Genomic DNA, 20,508 nt, shown 5'->3' with positions numbered 1-20,508 from the left:
TCCCAGGATACATCATCTTGCAGGACAAGGTGATTCCTCACTTGTCCATGTCGTGCTTAGAGCTGTCATTACTATTGGCAGTGGGATGATGGAAAATGTCTCACTGTACTGCAGCTTCCACGGATGGAGTTGCAAATACTGCTTTTCTTATCACAAAGTAGATCCCAGGCATGCAGATGCCTTCTGCAACATTGCAGAGTGCAGTATTTTAGAAAAAAAGAAAAAAAAAGGTTTAAATGCTACTGTACAATAACCAAATTGGTTTTGAGCCTCCTCTACCCCTTCTTGTTTTCCAAGACATTTCTTTCCATCACTTACAGATCTGCGTATCTGGCGTTCTCCTTCTCCCTGCCCAATGCTACGTGTGTATACAATTTCAACGACTGCAAACTCTGGGAATTTCTCACGCAGGCTCCCAGCAAGTGACTCCGGTGCCCAGGGCACACTCCCACCCTCTGAGTGGTGGGCCCCCTGTCCTCTCCCTGACTCTGTACAGCCTGCTCCACCAGCCACCTCCTCCCACACTTCCTCTCCTCCCCACAACTTCACTCAGCTCCTCCACTCTGTTCCCTTCAGCCTTCTGCAGCCCTTGCAATCAGCAGAAGCAGGAGCTGGCAGATTCATCATGCTTGGCATCCCCTTTGTATAAGCACTGCCCAGGGCAGGTTGCATCTCCCACCTTGCTTTTGCAACAGCACAGTTCTCACCCATCTATAGATTTATCTGCATGGCTCCCTCCTCCAGAAAGGGAAAGCTGGAGGAAGGCATGGCACCATGAAAGGACTTAGCTGGCGTTGTTGAGTACGGCAGAAAAAGAAAATGAACACAGCTGTGAGTTGCTCCTTCTCAGTCCCACAGAAGTTTGCTGCCCCCAGCTCTTGCTCCTCTACACCCCATCACTCAGACCCATTGCCCTTGGGGTGCTGCAGGGTTGGGCTGCTTTCACCTCCTCCAATCTTCCTTTTACTTTCTCCATCCTCCCATCCCAGCAACCATAAGGAAGCAGGAGTAATGCACTTGCCAAATTCTGAGCTCCAGGCCAGGCAAGAGACCCTTCCACCTCTGCCCAGTTGCACTGCTACCAGCTTTCTGCATCCTTCACCTGACGGAGTTCAATTTTGCAGCACCCCTTTAAAGGGTGGTAGTTATGTGTTCAACAGTTTCAAAAAGTGAATAGCCTCAGGATGGGGTGGAGGCCCAGGAGCCAGAAAGGGTATTATAAAGCAGGATCTCCTGTCAGATAAGGACTCAACTCAAAACGGGTATTTAATGACAGTTTATTTACAGATCATGTGGCACAGGAAAGCTGGAATGTTTTACAGTTACCTGAACGTTTCCCAGCCAGGTCCAACTAGAACAAAGACCGGTACCCACAGCATTTGGCAACCTTTAAGTGTCCTCAATGAGGGAAGAGAACTGCAGCAGGTGAGAAAAACTTTTTTCCTTGTTGTTGGACCTCCTACATACTTGCACATGTGCAGGCCACTGAGAAGGGCAGATGCTTAGATGGACCCGTAAGCACCATAAGCCTGTACAGTCACTTGTGATCTTCCCCTAGACATGCATCTATAAGACATTTCTGTTGAAGAGCTTTCAAGGAGCTTGAAGGGGAAGCAGAGGCAGTATCTGCCTCTGAAGAACCCAAAGAACATGCAAGCAGCTTCTTTTAATGGCCTTCACAGCACAGATGCCTGACAGAGAGACTGTTAGACTGCACTGAGGTATCTCTTTTAGCAAAAATTATTCAAGAAATGGCAAGAAAGGGGAGATGGTCTGTGAGAAAACATCCACAAAGTTATCACATCATAACCCCTTCAGAAAAGGATTCTAATTATCCAGGCATTAGTTCTGGGGCTAGTAATGGACAAGAGGGCAGAGGTCTTCAAGAGAGCACTGTGTCATTTTTCTGATTACTTTCCCTTAAATTTTCAGGAATTTAAAACTTGCACAGGCCAAACTTTTGTTTTACTTTGGCAAAGCAGGAGGCCAAAGGGCAGGAAACAGAAGAACTCTGCATTCACACGCAGTTGTGTAAAAGAGTTACGCATTGAGCTCTACCGACCCATTACAGTACTGCAGGAGAAACACACTTATTCCCAGAGCTATATTTATGGTTCAAATGCAAAATGGACAGCCTGTTTATGGAGCATCTTTTGAAACACCACCCCAAGTGTTCTGAGAAGACACCTTTAAGCCCCTAATTTTAAACCAAAAAGCATGAGAGTCCACTTCCCTCAGGTTCTGGGCTGCCTGCAGCCTCTGAATATACTCTTCCAGTTTCTCTTTCCCACCAAGAACAAAACACTTCCCCTGCTGTGCCCATTTGCTGCCTCCTGGCCGAGCAGGCTGCTGCAAAGGATCTTTGCCTCTGTGGCTGTCAGAAGACGGTCTGTAATGAGCTCTGCACACTGCCACTCTCGCAGGCAGAGTGGGTTAGTCAGAAAGCACAGTTTGAGCAGCACTTGCTGCACAGATCTTCAATTGAAGTGTAAGAAGGTGGATATGTAACAGTGAACCCAACTTCCAGCTCTGCAGTTCATCTGCAGTTACTCTTCTCTGTGGTTTCATCTAACACAGGCTTGGCAGCTGTCAAGGGAAAACACGGTCCTTTTCAGAAGGCTACTCAGCCCAAACTCTCCTCTGTGCATCCCAAACAATTGCACACAGGCAGTGAGAGAGGATGCTCTTGCAACTGCAGAACAATTCCTCTGTGTTGTTGCTTTCAGCTCCTCCATAGGAGGAGGCAATACTGTTCTCTGCAGAAGCTTTTAACTGCTAAAGCGGCTGCTTCCGTTTCCCAGGAAAGGCTGGGTGGGACAAAGACCTCATATATGAGAGGCCAAAGGACCTCACACCAGCAAGAGGGGGAGTTTTCTGCCTTCCCTGTGCTGTTTCCTTTGTCCTGCATTCCTCCTGCAGTACAGGGGACAGAGCCTTTGTCCAAGGCCGGGCTGACCATGTGCAGCTTCTCCCCTGCTTCCTTATTCCAGGGTTAAGAAATATTCTTCCTCACAGAGCTTGCTGGTCTCCAACATGTGGGCTCCTCATCACTCTCCTGCAGTGGGGAGGCTCTGGGCAGGATGGAGAAAAGGCTTCCTGCAGAGAGCTCAGCTCCCCTCCACTTCAGGCAGAAAACATCGGCCAGATCAGTCCTGATCTTGAACTGCAGCCACTCTGGATAAACACCTGCTAAGGGCCAGCATCCAGGCGTCCCTGGGCGTGGGGCCTGCTGGCTGTCCCTCTGCCACTTAGGCTGCTGCAGCAGCCCTGCACAGAGATGCATCACACAGCTTCCTCCAGGTCTCTGTGCCAGCTTCTTCCCTCCCTCTCCTAGTAGCAGCCCATGTGCAATATGAAGGCTAAAACAACTTGTGCATTTCTAAGTATAACCATGTATCAAAGTTACAAGTCTTGGTGCTGTGTCCACCCCTGACTCTCTGGGAGCAGCATCAGGGCACACGGACTGATGTAAAACACAGAGAAGACAAATTTCCCACCCCCTTTTCTTTTTCCCTTTTTCTTTTTTTAAATAAACCAACTGAATGAACTGTACTGAACAGCTGAAAAACAACAAGCTAAGTTCAGTTCCCAGGCAGGAACAGGACATGAGCTGACAGAATTAAAAGGGACAGCATCAGTTGAAATCTCGCCAACTCAAACTGGGCCTAAACCTACTTTATCTAAATTGCAGTAGCAGCTACAAACAAGCCTTCTCTTTCAGGCAGCACTGAGATCCCTCACTTACTGCCTGGAAATACTATGTAATCAGTAAAGCAGTCTAGGGGAAGACAGCTTTCCTTCTATTTCAACAAAGTCTTTTATAAGCAACAAAGGCTTTCTGTGCCTCTGCTCCTGGCACAAAGTCTCTCCATGCCTTAGTGTGAACCTATCCTTTGCGGCTGGAGAAGGTCAGAGACCTGTTTCCAGCCAAGAATTAGAAGCTGGAAAGACAACAGTGGCTTCCACAGCAAGGCACAGGAAGTAACCAGCCTGACCCATGAGTACAGACAAACTGCAGGAGAGGAAAAAAGCCCAAACTGCGGAAGATTAGGGAGGTAGAGAAGAAAAGGCTTTAATCTATATTATATAAGTAGCTTAGTCACAACATACAACATAGGCTTTTCATCCTCCAAGTAAAATGAGAGTACAGGTGTCCTTGGAAACTCCTGGGTTTCCAGTCGTGCTTTCCTACTGCTACACTTCTGACTGGGAGGAGCCTCATGCCCAGCCCTGCTTCACAGCACCAGTGCTAATGAAGCAAAAGGCAATGTCTCTCAGCAGTGGTGCTGGTCCCTTCCTCTCATGTTCCTGAGAAATTATCCTGCACTTTTCAAACCTGGCCAGAGGGCTGCAAGGGTTTTTCTATACCGCAGCTGAATTAAATATGTGGGGAAGAGATTCTCTAGAGTTGCCCAAGGTCCCAGCAAGTCACAAACAAGGGCCAGAAAGATGCTACTCACTAAAAGCATGGCAACCAGCAAAAATAATGGCCAGCTTATCCCATCAGTGGCTGATGAAGTGACAGTGCTCCAAGGCAAAGAGCAGGACTGAGTGTGGCACTGGGGTGCCTCCAGTATTGCAAAGGGGCAATTCCACCCTTCCTATTGTGAACAGGAAGAGAAGTGAAGTCAATATAACCAGACAAAATCTAAGGCCATGCAACTCCACTTGTGCTGTCAGGAAGAACAGGCACACCACCCACGTGGTGGCATTCACAGCTGTGTCCCTGCTCTATGCCCTCTGCCAGTTTACCACCCACACCTGAAACCACTCTGATCAAGAGAGGACTCACAGAGAGGAAGGACAGGCCACCAGCTGCATGCTAGTTCACAGCCTGGGAAGCCTCAGCCATGGCCAAGGCCACTGCAAAGCTGCTGTCTAAGGACTGGCAAGCCTGTGCCTCAGCACCCACCCACAGAACAGAGCTGGGGGTATCCCTGCCCCACAAGTGAGGATAAAAGCATCAGACTCTGGAGGTCCCAAAAATTACAGCCATACAAACTGACAAATAATATTAAGCTTTGCAAGCCTGCAGAGGGGACCTGCAATAATTTAACCAAGGGAACCCAGATCTACAACAGGGAGTGAAAAAGGCCAGGTCTATCTGCAACCAACAGCTGCAATGCCTTTCAAAACAATTTACAAGAGTTACATCTGGCAATTCCGTCACCAGCAACTTCAGCATTGCCATCGAGCTCCAGAGGAAGCCAGCTACAGGTTAGAGACCAAAGCACGAGCTTGACAGCTGCCTGTTGTGCCCAGCTCTTCAGCCAACCACTCTGCACACCAGCAACCGGTTTGTTTTATCAGCCAGCACATCATTTGGTACCAGTCACAGTACGTACGTCCCAGCTGGAAGCTGGGGGATGTGACAAGGCTATCTTAGGAGATTGGGGGGAGGGATGGGAAGTACAGGGGAGGTAAGGTCACAGGCAGCAGTATGGGGAGAAAGGGATTTATTGCAGCAGTGCAGGACACAGTGCACAAAAACACAGAGGACCAGGCTCGATCTGAGCTGCTGCTCACAGAACAGCTTGTTTTATGGGAAACATCTAAGAGGAATTAGGCTAAAACCCAACCAATTTCTCATGGACTGCTGAATAACTATCAGATGATGAGAGCTTTTGGCCATGACAAACTTGGGTTAAGTTGGAACCGGTGACTTAATGTTTCCATACCCCTTTGCAGAATAAAGGCACGCAGCCCCTGCACACTTGGTGGAGTCCTGTTCACCTACAGCAATTTACTGTGCTACAATTTCAGCATTCACGCAGCAGAGTTCACTGCATAACAGGTTCTGTTGAATTGAAACTGATGTTGATTTATACTTCTTTGTAGAGCTAAAAAACGCAGTTAATCTCCACACAATTTTAATCTACAATCCTGGAATACTAGAGAGGAGCCAGGGCCAGCTCTACACTGGAAATGGGTCAATATTACAAACAGATGATAGAAAAAAAAATATATTTTACAGAGCCTTAGCAACCAGAAGAGACTAATAAATCGGCCTAGGGTTGGAAAAGAAAAGATAAGGGTACAGTCAGGGAAAAATGTATATGAATTACTGGCAGATTTTATTTGGCTTTAGTCATCCTCCTGGGAAGAAATAAAGAGCTTTACAAACAAGCCAGAGAAGCTTCATTTGTATTCAAGGAAGCAAGCAGTTTGTTTTAGGTTTAGAGTTTGGTTGCTTGTTTTGTTTTTTTCCTTTTTACACACAGAAATTGGCCTGTGTCAAGAATGTTTGAAAACATGTTGGCAAGCAAAGAGTCATTGAGGCTACTACACTGAAGCTTTCTGGACCCCAGGAGATGTGAAGATGAGGCCCGGTGGTTATGGTGGGACAGCAGGTGCCAAGGTATCTTGCTGGCTAATGGCTGCAGGTTTGTGACCCCCATCAGACCCCCTAATCCCACTGAGCCTCACTTCCAGTATAAAAGTTATAGTGCCCATCAAACACAAAGAACCTCCATGACTCAGATGAAACTAACTTGATTCAGGTGAAAAGTGCTGAATAAGAAGAGTCTACATCTACGCCTGCAGCCTTTACAACTTCCATAATCACCCTTGTTTAAACAAAGGGTGAAACTGCAGCATAGAGAGATGGCATAATGGCCCCAAACTGATGTACTGCACATGGCAGGAATTGTGTGTGTGTCCTTCGTTAAACTAGAGACAAGCTGTCATAAAATAACTTCTACCTGAAGAAAGTATGACATGTTAGAAATTACAAAGGAAGGCTACATGTACCTCATTTTGGGCTTGCTTTTCAGCCTGGCTGCCAAAGGCTTGCGCAGCTGTACTGCCTTGGGCAATTCCATGCAGCAGAACCATCCTCCTTTCCAGGGGAGACTTTGGGAAATTGGGCCATGGACTTGAATCATGACAGAGGACAGAAGCTCATAGATACTAAGTTCCTACAGGTTTCACAGAAATAACAGATATATTTTGTATCTTATCCTCTGAAAAGGGGATTCCTCACTATGACAGTGCAGAGGTGCTTGTGGGGAAAAAAACACAAACCAAACCAGCTATAGTTAGTTTAGTCATTGTTTTGACATGTTGTTTTTAACATGTATAACTTGTCATGTACCTACTAGAATTGGTTCTGTCCAATCCACTTTTCAGAAGTAGTAAGGCTTCTAAGGAATAATTCATGTAAGTTGCTTCTGAAGTACTCAGCTGAAGTCTACATTATATTGCCACTGAAAAATTGCACCTTGCATCCTTACTTTCTTTGCCTGCACATTTTGTTACTACTGTTTTGCAGTACCCAAGATGCAAACAGCTTCCTACTACTGACTAGTCAAAGGTCAAATATTAAAATTCAACTTTGCAATTAGTTGAGACATCAAACTCACAGTTAAATATCTTTCAGTGCATCCTAGTCATCAGGAGACTGTGAGAAAAGATAAATTACATATTTATGGAATAAAAAAAAATTACATTTAGAAGACCTGAAAAGAACACTCAGTCATTCAAGACATATTTATAATATAAATGAGACTAAGAAGGCTCCTACTCTGCCCTTGCCTAAAGGAAGGATCAACTCTGCCTGACAAATATCCATGACGAACAGTTTGACTTGTTCTCAAAGATATGCAGCAATAGGGAATCTGCCACTATCCAAATGCATTACTGCACTTGCCATTCAGAAGTTTTTCTAATGACAAACCCTAAGCCTATTTTACAGAAATTTTAGTAGTTAAATTACAGAACTTTTAGTCTCTCCTATCCCCAGTAGGCTCATGAAAAATGTATTTATTACTTTATTCGTTACAGCAACCTTTTGCATATTTGAAGACTGTTCTCACATCTTCCATCTTCTCCTCCCTAGACTAAACAAATGTAACTCTTTTGATCGTTCCTTCACAGGTCATATTTTCAGGACCTTTGGATCATTCTTACTGCTCTCCTCCAGTCTCCTTCCAACTGGGATGCATCTGACTTGAAGCTTTTTGCCCAAAATTAAATACAATGCTCTCCCTCTCCCTTGCAGTGTAGGACCCAATCATATGCAATACACAGAACACTTCTATTTATGCATCAGAATAATTTCACTTCTATCTCTCAGCGTGAAGAGCATGTTGGTTTAGGTATAGCTCATTGGTAACAGTAACTCCAAATAGTTTTCTTCTCCTTTCAGAACTGCTGCTTTCCCCCAGCTGATTGCACTGGATTATTCCTGTGTCAGGACAAGACCTTGCACCTGTTGTGCTTCCCTGCCCTTACTGCACACCAGTACTTCCCAGCTCCACCCATCTTTTGGTGGTTGATGACTACACACTGACAGTCACTCAGAGTTTAAATATCCAACCAGTATTGCAGCCCTCTTCTTTACCTTTTACCAAGATCTCATTTCCTCAGCTCATTCACACACTTGTTGGGACAATGTAAAAAGTCTAGTAGTTTCAAGGTAACCAACATTCACTGCTTCCTATGGTACCTGTTAGTTAGTTTCTTCCAATTTATTGTTGATAAATCCATGCTGGAACATCCATTATTCGGTGGATGCCTTCTAGATGGTTTGTTTCTCTTAGCAGTTTCTTAAGACCTGAAATCTGATTGACCAATTCAAAACTTTTTTTTTCCTATTGTGGGAGTTTGTTTTGATTTTGATACAGGTTTTTTAATGGGATGTGAAGAACAGCATTTGCTAGTTTTCCAGTCTCCTGTGGTGCCACCTGTCTCCCCTAAACCAGCAGGGGCTCAGCCTGCTCATGCTGATATGTTCTGGGGTAAATGTGATCAAGCTCAGCCAACCTGCAAACTTCTAATTCATGAACATCCTCTTAATACTTCTGGCTCATTCCTCACTACAACTTGTGCATTGTGGAGAATAACCATGACATATGCCACATCATTATCTTTAGGCTCTATGCATGACGAGTTTTCATGACAATTTCTCAAAACCTGTACCTGACAGCTGCAGCTGCTTTCTTTCAAGCTAAAAAACATGGAAGCAGCAAGAGCTCATACACACATGTACCTGTTTCCATGCTACATCAGTATATTGCCTTCGTGACACAGATCAGACAGACCCTTGAAAACAACCTAAATTTACCTTAGACAGAAAAAAAAAAATGCAGATTTTAATTTCAGGAAAACACAAACCATAGTCTCTCTGTAGTGATTAAAGGTTGTAATACTGCAGTACATGAAGAGTTAACAATTGTAGTAAGCTCTGGAAAAGCTTTCTGTAGGAAGAGCATTTCTTCCTTTTCATTTGAATTGAAATATAAATTTGTTCTACCATGAGATATTTGCAGTAGACCCACAAACCATGACAAGCTAAGGTCATGGAATTGTGCAAAGTTTCATTTTCAAGGTTTGGGGTTTTTTTAAAACTAACAGAGTTGGAATTTGTGGTCATGGTCAAACAGTGATAAAATTAAGAACAGACAAAGCCACAAATAAAACTTTTTGAGACTTGAAAGCTTGGTTTTGTTGAAGGAGGGTAAGTACTGCCCTTTAATCAAAAGCACCAAGCGCTTGTTACAGTGAACAGAGAAGCCAAGGCTGAAAGAGGTCTGAAATTCAATGCAGAAGGTTGCTTTTCTAAAGCACTGCCACAGTGCAGGAGAGTGAGAGAAACAAAGGAATGCAACATTCATTTGCCTAGAAGTGTTTGTTAGAAAAATACATCACTTGCAATGAGACATGCTTTGCAATTGCAATACACAGGAATAATATTTAGGACAGCAGTAGCTGCTAGGTGAATATTCAACTCACTCGTCACCCCCTGAAAATGCTCAGGCTCAGCAGCAGTATAACTACACTTTACTCTCCCCCAGCTTCAGCTGGACTCAGCAGAGCACCTCTATGATAACTAAAAGTTGGCTTTTATCAAGAGATAAGAATTTAGCTCTTAGTACAGCTTTCAGAGTAAGCAATCTTCTGACATGTGAAAGTGTTTGGAGCCTATCCAAAAAGTTTCTGCCGGTTTTATTCTTTTTCTTGCTTCTTGTTCAGGGTGGATTCCTAAGCTTTACTCAAGTTGTTTCGGTTCATCAAATGTTTTTAAGGCTTCTTTGGAGTATTAAAGAGACACGACAGACTTTTTTTTTTTAATAACTGAAGAAGACAACATTGAGGTACATACACATACATACATACAGAGTTAAACAACACTTATCAGTGTTCCATTTGACAAATGCTCTAAGCACTACAGTCAGGAAGAACTTGAGCAAAAAGAAACCTTTCATCGTGTAAAACAATGCTGTCATGCCACAGCCTGCCTCATGCCTAATGGGCTTCAGAGGAACCAACCCTTCAAATACTTCAGTTTTAAAGTTTCAACATCTGGACAGAGTAGTCCTGTAAAAAAAACAAGAAAAAAAAGACAACGGCAGAAGCTCACTTGGCTCTGCAGAGTGAGAATGTCAAACTGGGGGAAAAAACTCTACTAGGTAGAAAAGAAAGTAACACTGCTGAGGACTGGGTGCCTGATTACCCAGGAGTGACACAAGGAAGAACACGGGAACTGCTCTGGACACTGCCATCCTGAGAGAGGACAGCTCAAGGGAGTAAAACAAAACAAAGCAGGACACGTTAGATGTAGCAGAAGTACTGGGGACTCTGCAGAGCAATGTAGTGAGAGATCTTTGACTAAATTAGAAAATTACTGCATCTAGCTGTGGTCAACTGGCATTGCTCTGAAAGATCAAGAAGAAACATGATAAAGTAGGCCCCATTACAAGTCTTACTTCTAAATGCATCATCTTGTCAGGATTAACATGATGTCTATTATTAACCAGACAATTTTAGCCTGAGAAAATTCTTTTCTAAAAGAGATGTGATAATCAAATTTGTACTAAAATAAAACTAGAGCTTGTTCACTTGTTGCAACAGCATACAGATTTCTTTTATACAAGGCAAGGAATGGTTGGTAACAGTCAGTTACAGCACACAGCTGCTTGCTGAAGGGCATGAAGCAGTATGGAAAAAAACACCCCAAATCCAACGCTTCTGTAATATTTTAAGGGGCCTTTGCAGGTCTCTCGTCCAGCCTCCCTATTTGAAGTGGAGCCATCACCAATGCTAGATCAGGGCCAACTTAGCTTTGTTAAGTCCTGAACCTTTCCAGGAATGGAGTTCCAGCACCTCTCTTATAAACCATTTTCTGTCCTTTGCCACTCTCCTTGTCAGCAAGTTTTCCTTGAAGCTTTTCCAGGGCCTCCCATACTGCAGTTCAGAGCTGTAGCCCTTTGATGTACTATCTAGGGCTTGACCCCACAATCTTGTAACTACCCTCCCTACAGCTGTAGGCTCCAATTAAATCCCCCTGCACATTCTCTTCCCAGGCTAAACTGGCCCTGCTCCCTCCATCTCTTCTCATGGCTCCCATGCCCTAGAACCCTGACCACCTTGAACACTCTCCAGTTTTTCAGTATCTCTTAAAGACCCAAAATAGGACTCAGTATTTTAAGAAAGGCCTTCCCAGTCCCATGCCAAAGAGGTAATAACTTTCCTCTATCTGCTGCTCATGCTTTTCCTAAGGTAACCCAGCATGTGGTTTGCCCATTGTATGATGATTGTGGTGTTAGCTCACACCCAATTTCATAGTCAAAGAAAGAAGTGAATTTATGATTCATACACTGTTATTTTTCATAAGGAAAATTGAAAACTAAACACCCAGAGGCTAGAATCCATTACCATGAGTTTGAGCAGTGCCTTTAAAGAGTCATGGTGAATATAAAGTAAAAAACAGAATGGATAAGCAGAAGATAATACTGGAGGGTGGTTCATGCCAGATTGGTATGCATAGTACAATGATTCTTTTCATTCTATAAATCGTTCTTTGGCTTTGAGGTCAAAAACATGGTCCTGCATTATTGCAGGAACCAAACCAGGGAAGTCTCTGCCCTGATTGCCAGCTTAGTCACCAAGAAGTTTGCCCTTAAGTACCCTACCAAATCCCATTTCACTCTGAAGACCTCCTCTCACCCATGAAAAGACAGTGACCACACAAAGACAATTCCCAAGACTTGACTGGGTGCTGACAGACAAGTGTCACGCCCTGTAACAGATGTGGTTCTGCAGAACTTGAGCAGGAAAAAGTGAGGTTGTGTATTTAACCCTATGGTACCTGACTGGAAGACGTATCTGGCCAAGCCTTGCATCAGCTCTGCCGGCCAGGTGGGCGGTGCCGACTCCCCCGTCTCTCTCTTCAGGCGGAATGTCAGCTCAAACCCAAAACCACTCGGTCCATCTGTTCCTGTAAACCTGGAGAGAATGAAAAATAATTAGTCACAACACACTTCTTGTAACCAGGGCAGGATTTAAGATCAGGACCATGGAAAAAGGATGAGTGTTCTCCTCATAGAACAGATATGTTTGAGAAATTCCCTTTCAGTCTACTCTGGCTCTAATGGCATAATATGGTGAGATTGGCTGATGTAATACAATTTCAAAGATAACTATCATAGTAATGTTTTCAATCACAACAATTCAGCCTTGGAACCATGACTTTCCTGGGACTCATGGGATTTTCAACAACTTGAATTTGTCTTTAAAGCATCACTGTAAGTTTTACACTCATAGCTAAATGGGAACACCAAAGAAAAGACATAACAGAAAATATTATTCCACCTTTATGAATTCAAATTTCTATGCACTGAGAAGTGGGATACAACTGAAGTACTGAGTAGCTTGCAAATTTGAAAGCAAGTTAGGATCATCCATGTGATTTCTACCACTGTCATTGCATCCCTTGCTCATGACTGCTCCACAAAGGCAGAGGAAAAAAGGAAGGATTTATGCTGAGCATAAAAACACCTTACAGAAGCTTTCATAAGCCCAAATCATTCTCCAGGTTCAGATCTCTGACACCTGCAGCCATTGGCAAATTTTCTGGGGAAACTTCATTAATGTCTTGGATGCTGGTACCTTGCTGGTGCATATGAAAGATACAATGCATAAAGGCTTAATAACACTGTACTACTAAAATCAGTCAAACAGAGCAGTCTGGAAACTAATCAGAGCACTTTCTATTTGAAAAACCCAAAGAGGTAACAACAGTAATTACAATGCAGCAGTCCACAAGGACCCCAGCTTTACAATAAGACAACCATCTGGGATGGAGCGTGTGCAGGAAGGGATCTCAAAATTAGTATTTTTTATCTGCACATGGCCCCAGGTACAAAAACTGAAAGCTGAAACGCAGCATTAAGTTTCTGTACTAACAAATCTGAATATTCCACACAGTTTGCTTTATGCTGAACCCTGCAGTTTTGAGTGAAAGTTTCTTTTTTAAAATGCTAAGGAAAAAGAAATTGAAAAAATATCTGTGACTGAAAACAATAAAGTATTAGAAGTCATTCTGACGTCTGCAATAGAGGAGTAAACAATATAACAAATATTAGTATAACAACATACAACAAGATGTCCATCTTTATTTCTCTCCACATTATCCTCAACAAAGAATTTGAGAATTAAATACTATGAAAACAATTTCCCTGCGAACAGGCCAGAAAACACATTTCAAACGCTCAATTGGTACATATAAAATGTCTTTTGGGAGAGAAGTATACACTTTTAAGCAACAAGTCAAATCATTACATCTGGCTCTCAGACAAAGCAAGAGCTTAGTGAATAACCAGCCAGCCAAGGATGGAATCTAGATGTGCAGTGAATCCTGTGTTCTGTAACCACACATGCAGACCTACTTAACTGACTGATACAGGACAGTGACAGCCTCACAAATGCAAAGTTGTACCTTGAACATCCAGCCCCCCTATAGTGTTTTATTAGTTTCACATATCAGTTAGTAAAGGAAAAAACATAAATATTTCTTAAAGGGAGAAACAAAAACACTTCAAAGTAGATCGTTTTCAAGGACTGATTCCAGGAAAAAGCATAAACCAGAAACTGAAACACATTATGAATGGGTCAGTTTTATGAAAGATCAAAGTTAACAAAAAGCCTTCGAGCTGATCTTTCACAGTTAAATATTTTGGAAAGTAAGATGGCTCCCTATTGAATTTCCTCCTTTCAAGGCACATTCTGAAACAACACAACTTTACTTCTAATATGCAATGAGATAGAGTTCACTGGGCTTTTTTTTTAACCTCTTGGATCTCTGCTTCCCAAAAATAACTGTTTAAAGAGGACCACACGTGTTTTACATTGATCCATATGAAAATTACTGGGTAACAGAAGTGTTTAGGTGAGTATCCATCAAATCTAAAGCAACATTTATATTTAGGAGAACATTGCTGGTTAGCAACATACCAGTAGTCACAAAGCAGTAAAGCTAGCAGGCAACGCTACTTAAATTAATTTGTTTGTATGGCAGTGAGACTGAAACAGAACTACTGAATAGAATAAAACATAAGGAAACAAGCATTAAGTTACTTCCCTTTTAAGATTTAAAAAATCTCCCCAAAAATTCAAGATGTATCTTCCAAAGAACAGTCAGAAAATGCAGCAGCAATACAATGCTTATATTCTCAAATTAACAGTTAAATCTTAGAAGAATTTTGTTTGCATGTAAGAAATTTGTATTTAAAGATTAGACTTAAAATAGTTTTGAATAGTTAATGGTGACAAGTTGCTGAAAATACAGTTACAGGGAAAATTTAAAAACATGCCATTCACCTGCACTGTGCAGCTGTTCCAAGGTAACGGTCTATAAAGTAGAAGTCTTTGATCTGTTTAATTTTAGGTTGGTAATCTGGTTTTGAGGAAATTGTGACACATGTGGCTTTAAAAACTTGTGATTACTTTGCAAATACTTCACGCTTAATTTAGACAGGTCTTTAATAGAAAGAAATATTAATATTCAAAATGTAATTAGCATAGTAATTTTGTTAGTATTTTTGCCAGAGGTTTTGCTTTTATTCTTAAAAAAAGTATTGTATTTGAAGGTAAGTTCAATGTAGTTTCAACAGCTGCCATGAAATTTCTCCCACTGAACAACGGACCATAATCCAGGATCAGAGCTCCTGGATGAGGTTTGGGGGATATACCTGCAGAGAATGGAGGCAGACATGAGCTTCAGGAGCTACACAGACCTATAACCTTCCTGTATGCTTCTGACCCTTGGTCTAAGGAAAATCACAGAGAAGTATCCAGTAGCCAAGTTACACAGCTTGGCTTCTCTTATAGATATCTTCTTACTACAAGTGCTTACACTGGCCCCAACTTCGTTATTTGTGATGTTAAGGATGCATTAGTCTGCTGGTGGAGAGGCAAGTAGCATGGGAAACGATTTTTTCCCAGTTAGAAACCCAAGATCTCCAGATACATGTGGCAATGGAAGACAGAGAAAACGGCTGATCATCTCTCACAAGGATGAAGAGACTCCTTTCCTGTATTCCATGTGGAAACACTGGGTTCTTATGGTAGTCTCCTCCTTTCAGACTATGTCTCCACTGCTTAAGGATTATCTTAGGAGGATGACAAGAAGCTGGACAAAAAGCCCACCACACCTTGCAGGCTTGCAGATGTTCAAACTTGTGTTTCTTCCTTAAGTTCCAAATTTCCCCCAAACTTCCAGAAGACTTCTAGAAAATCAGCCGCCTTCATCCAGCCACAATCAATGAACAAACTAAAAACCCCAAACAATACTTCCAGAAGAGAAAGACTGGACAAGCCTCATTTCCACAAAAAAACTGGGTGGAAGGGTAAGAATAACCTACAGATAGAAGAAATCTTGCTAAAGCACATGGAAGCCATGACCTCTTCCATGGACCTCCCCACTCAGTTCTCTGCTACCTGTACCTGCACCAACCTGCTCCCTTTCCAGTGGGCAGCAAAGCATTCCCAGCAGGTCAGCCTGATACAACTGTGCCAGCTGCAGAGGCAATGCACTTTGATTACAGACTCTGATCTACAGATGCTGGCACTATTTGGGGCTGCTTTCTCTGAGAGCTGGGGAGGTGAGGACTGAGATGGTAGGTTTGGTGTGGGGTTTTTTTGGTCATGGTTAGGTTGATTGGGTGTTTTTGTTGGTGGTTTTTTTTTGTTTGGGTGCTTTGTTTGTTTGTTTTTGGGTTTGGTTTTTTTGGGGTTTTTTTTTGGGGGGTGGCGGTCATGGTTTAAATCTGAAGGTAACTAATTCAAACTACAGCCAATTTAGAACAAAGACTTTGGAGCTCAGTTCAGCATCTCAGCACTGAAGTAATTTCTTCAGCCAAACTCTTGCAATGCAGCAGTCCAAAAGCGCCTCAGCTTTGATCATCTCAGATGATGCTCTGAGATGGAACGTGTGCAGGAAGGAAACCTCAGCATTAGTATTTTGTATCCATGCATGGCCCCAGCTACACAAACTGAAAGCTGCAATACAGCATTAAGTTTCTGTACTAACAGATCTGAATATTTCACATAGTTTGTTTTACGCCTTGGTTCTGGTGAACCCTGGAGTTTTGAGTGAAAGTTTCTTGTAAACACTTCTAAAACACTAAGAAGGGGGGGGAAAGAATTCCATATTTTTCCCCCAAACTAAAGACACCAAGTATAAAGAGTCAGCATGGACCACATTGTGCCCACCACTGCTTTGCACCCTCCAGCACAAGGGCATATCACCTTTTTAGCCAACCCAACTGCAAAGCAACCAGCTTCGTTTTCACAAAAATAAACACTGATGGAGAAATTCTTGGCTTGCTGCATGCTCACTGGCACACATCAGATAGTTTTATATTATGACTACAGCAGTAATAGAAGGCTCTGGTATCTGCCAAGCCAAATCCAACCCCATATTTAATATTAAAACCTTATTTTGTCAAAAGAACAAAAATAAACCTTTCAAAAGCCAAGGTCATACATTACATGCCATTCTTCGGGTTAAAACTCCCTTTATCTGTTCAGCAAATCAGCTCAGCAGAACACACCACACTGCAGCACTGCGCATATGCTGGAGGAGCCTGGCTTGTTCCTTTAATGAGGTAAGAGTTTCACTGATCATGATATTTAGTTCCAGCAAAAGAATCCAAAGAAATAGAGGCCCCTTTATTTACAGAGCTGTGCAACCAGGCCCCCCTGAGCCCCTCAGCACCCCACGCTCTGCCAGGCCCTCTCCTGAAGCCACACACAGAGAACTGAAAAGCTGCTCCCCTCTGCAGCAGAGTATCCAGGGCGTTTTTCACATCAAATAACCCAGCTTAAGAGGATCAAAAGCCAAAGTAGCCCTTTGCTTTAAAAGCAGCTCTGAAAACCAGAGGCTTTTCAGTTTAAATCAAAGCTATTTGCCAAAGCATTTTCATTCTCACTTTTACAAGGAAGGAGAGAAGGTTTGCTTCACTGCAGTGCAAATGGCAGTATTTCTGCAATTCTGCTTTTGAAAGCTACACAGCTCTGTACAAGGAGCAGAGTGTACCAGGTGTTTATTTTTTGAGAGTTTAAGAGTATGTGCATATAAATGTATTAAGTGAACCAATCCCTGGAAAAGGGAGTTTACATAGGGAAATCACCATGATTATTTCAGCCTGGGAACAAGAAGAAAGCCCTTTCAGGCTGTTTGGGGATAGTTAGGACTGTACTTTCAGATGTCACAGCTGCACTCCCAATAGCTTCAGGGAGATAAACCATGTCTCTTCTGGGAAGCAAGGTCACAGTACTCTGAAACGACTTGTCTTAGACTCAGTTTTCAGCTCCTTCACCACTACTTTTCTGAAGACACTTAAGATGTCTTTTACTTCAACTCCTTAATTGCATCCTTCCACGTCTTCTAGAAAGATAGTTAGTTACCTGTTCTGCTGCTGGTGAGCTACTCTGATGTCATTTTGAAGGCTGCAGAAATATAGTATTGCTACATTTCTAAACCTGACATCAGGAAGAGCTGCTGTTGTTTGCATCAGTAGCAATTTTAATTCCACCCACAATCCCCAGCCCACCCACCAAACCCCCAACACAGAAATTGCCAATTCATAGCTTTCAGTACTCCAGATCAGCCTCCCAGGACCTTTTAGAAGTTTGAGAAGCTGGTCAAACAAAGGTGACTGGCAGTATCCACTGCTCTGCCTGATGAGACCAAAGTACTTCAGAGTCCAAACCTCAATATTGTTTTAAGGCTGCAGAGCTAATACCCATCCCAGAAGATTTTTCTATTAGGTAGCAAAGAGACTACTATTAGCAACACAGAGGACTGGTGTCTCAAAAAGCATCAGGGTCCCCAGTGATTGACTTCATAGGTCCTCCCTGAGAATCACTTGAATCACCCGAGATGTGAATCACTTCCCTTTCACTGCCCCCTAACAAGGAATACAAAGGGTGGTCTCCTGTCCAAAACCAAAGGAGAAATTTTCAGCAGCCACTGAGCTAAATACTTCAGTGTCTCCATCTCCTGGAAAGGACATCAGACAAGAGCTGATGTGCCTCAAACAAGATTATACACAGCCAGTCTTCTTAATTCAAGTTCCAGGTGCACTGCACAATTTCTGCCCACCATAAGCAAATGACTCTGATTCCAGAGCTTCAGGGGAAAAAAAAAAAAAAAAAAAGAAAAAAGGGGACCCTACCTAGAGCTTCCTGCATCTTTCCTAACAGGAAGCAGTCGTTTCTAGTGCAGCTGTCAAACAGTATAAAACTCTCCTCCGAGAACCCCGATCGCATGCTGGGAGGCTCCTGTGAAGCAATTTCGTAAGAAAATAGGCACAGCAACCCCTTTATATAAAAGGCTTAAAAAGCATCCAGAAGTGTTATTTCAGCCAAAAACTACCTGCTTACTCACATATTCTCCTGGATTGTTTCCTGACATTTAAAAAGTATTCACTCACATAAAAACATTTTTGAGAAGCAGGGGGTGGTTATCTGGATGTCAGATGGTTATCTCTTCAGAGTGCTCAGCAGGAAATTCCATGAGCTCCTACCACCCCAAACTCACACACACAAGCTTACTGGACTCCTTTATAGCTTGATTTAAGAAAAACTTCATGTATAAGCAGGGCAAATATAAATATAAAATGAACACATGCTCAAAGATTTCTGTTCACGTAAAATCAAGGTTGGAAAGTGAGTGACACAGTGCTCAGAGATGTCAGTCTGTGGCAGCTGCTGCTTAGAGCTTGCTCTTGCAGTACATCATATCAAATGCGTAAGCCATCAACACCAAATGGAAAACTCTTCTAGAAAGTTAAATAGTTTTTAGAGATTTATTCCAACATCTAAATCCAAAGAGATGCAGAGGCACTGACTCTGCAGTTATTTGGAGGCGTGTTTGTCAGCTTTCTGACATACTCATGTAGGATCCACTTAGAAAGCTTACATTGAGATAGATCTGAGTAAAATTTGTGAATTGATTTGTGCTGGCCAGTATGAAAACAGAACTGCACTTCACTGAGCTACCATTCAATGAGGGAAGAGCTGTTACAGGACAGAGGGGAAAGAGGAGACAAGGTACAGTTTTGCTCACACATACACAATACTGATTTCACAGATTTTTGTTATTCAGCTTCTTCAAAACTCAGCCAGTGACAATCTTGTTCCTGAAGCCTGGAGACTCACAGTTTAGATTTCGTTTTTACAAAATTGTCTCTGTAAATAACAAATGTTGATACAACAGATAAGTTGTTTTTTCCTCTAAACCTACAGAGACAAGTCAACCTTATTCCTAATTCTGCAGACACAACTGTTTTATACAGCATCACTAGATAGTGATCAAACTCCAGAACAGGATCCAGGGATGTGGTCCAGGGAAGTCGGCCCTCTGAGAAAGCATCAACTGGAAACTTTTGGAGGTCCCTTCCAACCCAAGTGATCCTACAAAGCATCATGGACGAGAACACAGGTAAGAACTTATTCTACCAATACTCTGTATCCAGAACTGTGTTTGCTGGACCCACAGCTGACAGACAACTCACAAACACTTGAGTTAAACTTGTTTTGAAGTGTTTCCTATACTCAGCTCCTGCCCAGCCACCCGGAAACAGCTCCTGAACTGTGCTATCTCCAGCCTCGTATGTTAAAGTGAACCACCATCAGTTTTCTGGCCACTTTAATGTGCTGGGCTGCAAGTTAAGGCAATCTAGGGGTGGCTTCTTCGAGGCTCTGCTGTCCATGCCATGAAAGCAGTAGCTGGAAGAAGGACAGAATCATGCTTAGCTGCTGGAGGTTAATCCCTTTGAGCTCCAGAGGCTTGGAAGCATTATTGTCTCATTCTGGAGAGTGCCAGCATACAGTCACACCTGTAGGGATAGTGCTTGTAGATTAAGGGTAAAAGGCTGTAAAGGCCCTACCAGTGCCAAAGGCATCAATCAGCCTCATTAGTAACACCAAGTCAAGAAACTTCAGAATACTCTCAAAGTGCTAAAACAGCATCCAGGTAACCTAGGTTTGAACCTCTTGTCTGCTACAAACTTCTCACCCTCCTCAACAAGTTACTTAGGAATTTGATTCTCAGATGTAAATAATGATTTTTCCCTGCTTCAAAGAGTAATATGACACACTCATCATATAGGAAATGCTTATATACTCCATCTATCAAGGTCACAAAAGCTGGGAAATTAACTCCACATTCTGCACAGCATGGACAAATACTGAACACGGGAAATGACTAAAACAACAAAATAT

The 20,508-nt window shown here is 42.7% G+C and overlaps 1 protein-coding gene across 2 annotated transcripts in view; it reads right to left on the bottom strand.

Annotated features, from left to right (window-relative positions):
• The window catches only part of SUFU (SUFU negative regulator of hedgehog signaling), a 91,380-nt gene that overhangs the window by 52,908 nt on the left and 17,964 nt on the right, over positions 1-20,508 (bottom strand). For both annotated transcript variants that reach the window (XM_069019902.1, XM_069019904.1), the window contains exon 3: positions 12,089-12,225. In XM_069019902.1, coding sequence (XP_068876003.1) covers positions 12,089-12,225 — 137 coding nt within the window. The remainder of the gene's footprint in view (positions 1-12,088; positions 12,226-20,508) is intronic.

Source organism: Aphelocoma coerulescens, chromosome 6 (genome assembly GCF_041296385.1).
Source record: "Aphelocoma coerulescens isolate FSJ_1873_10779 chromosome 6, UR_Acoe_1.0, whole genome shotgun sequence".
In the NCBI taxonomy this organism is placed as follows: domain Eukaryota; kingdom Metazoa; phylum Chordata; class Aves; order Passeriformes; family Corvidae; genus Aphelocoma; species Aphelocoma coerulescens.
The sequence above is the reverse complement of the archived record's forward strand: the minus strand, read 5'-3'. Positions and strand labels throughout refer to the sequence as shown.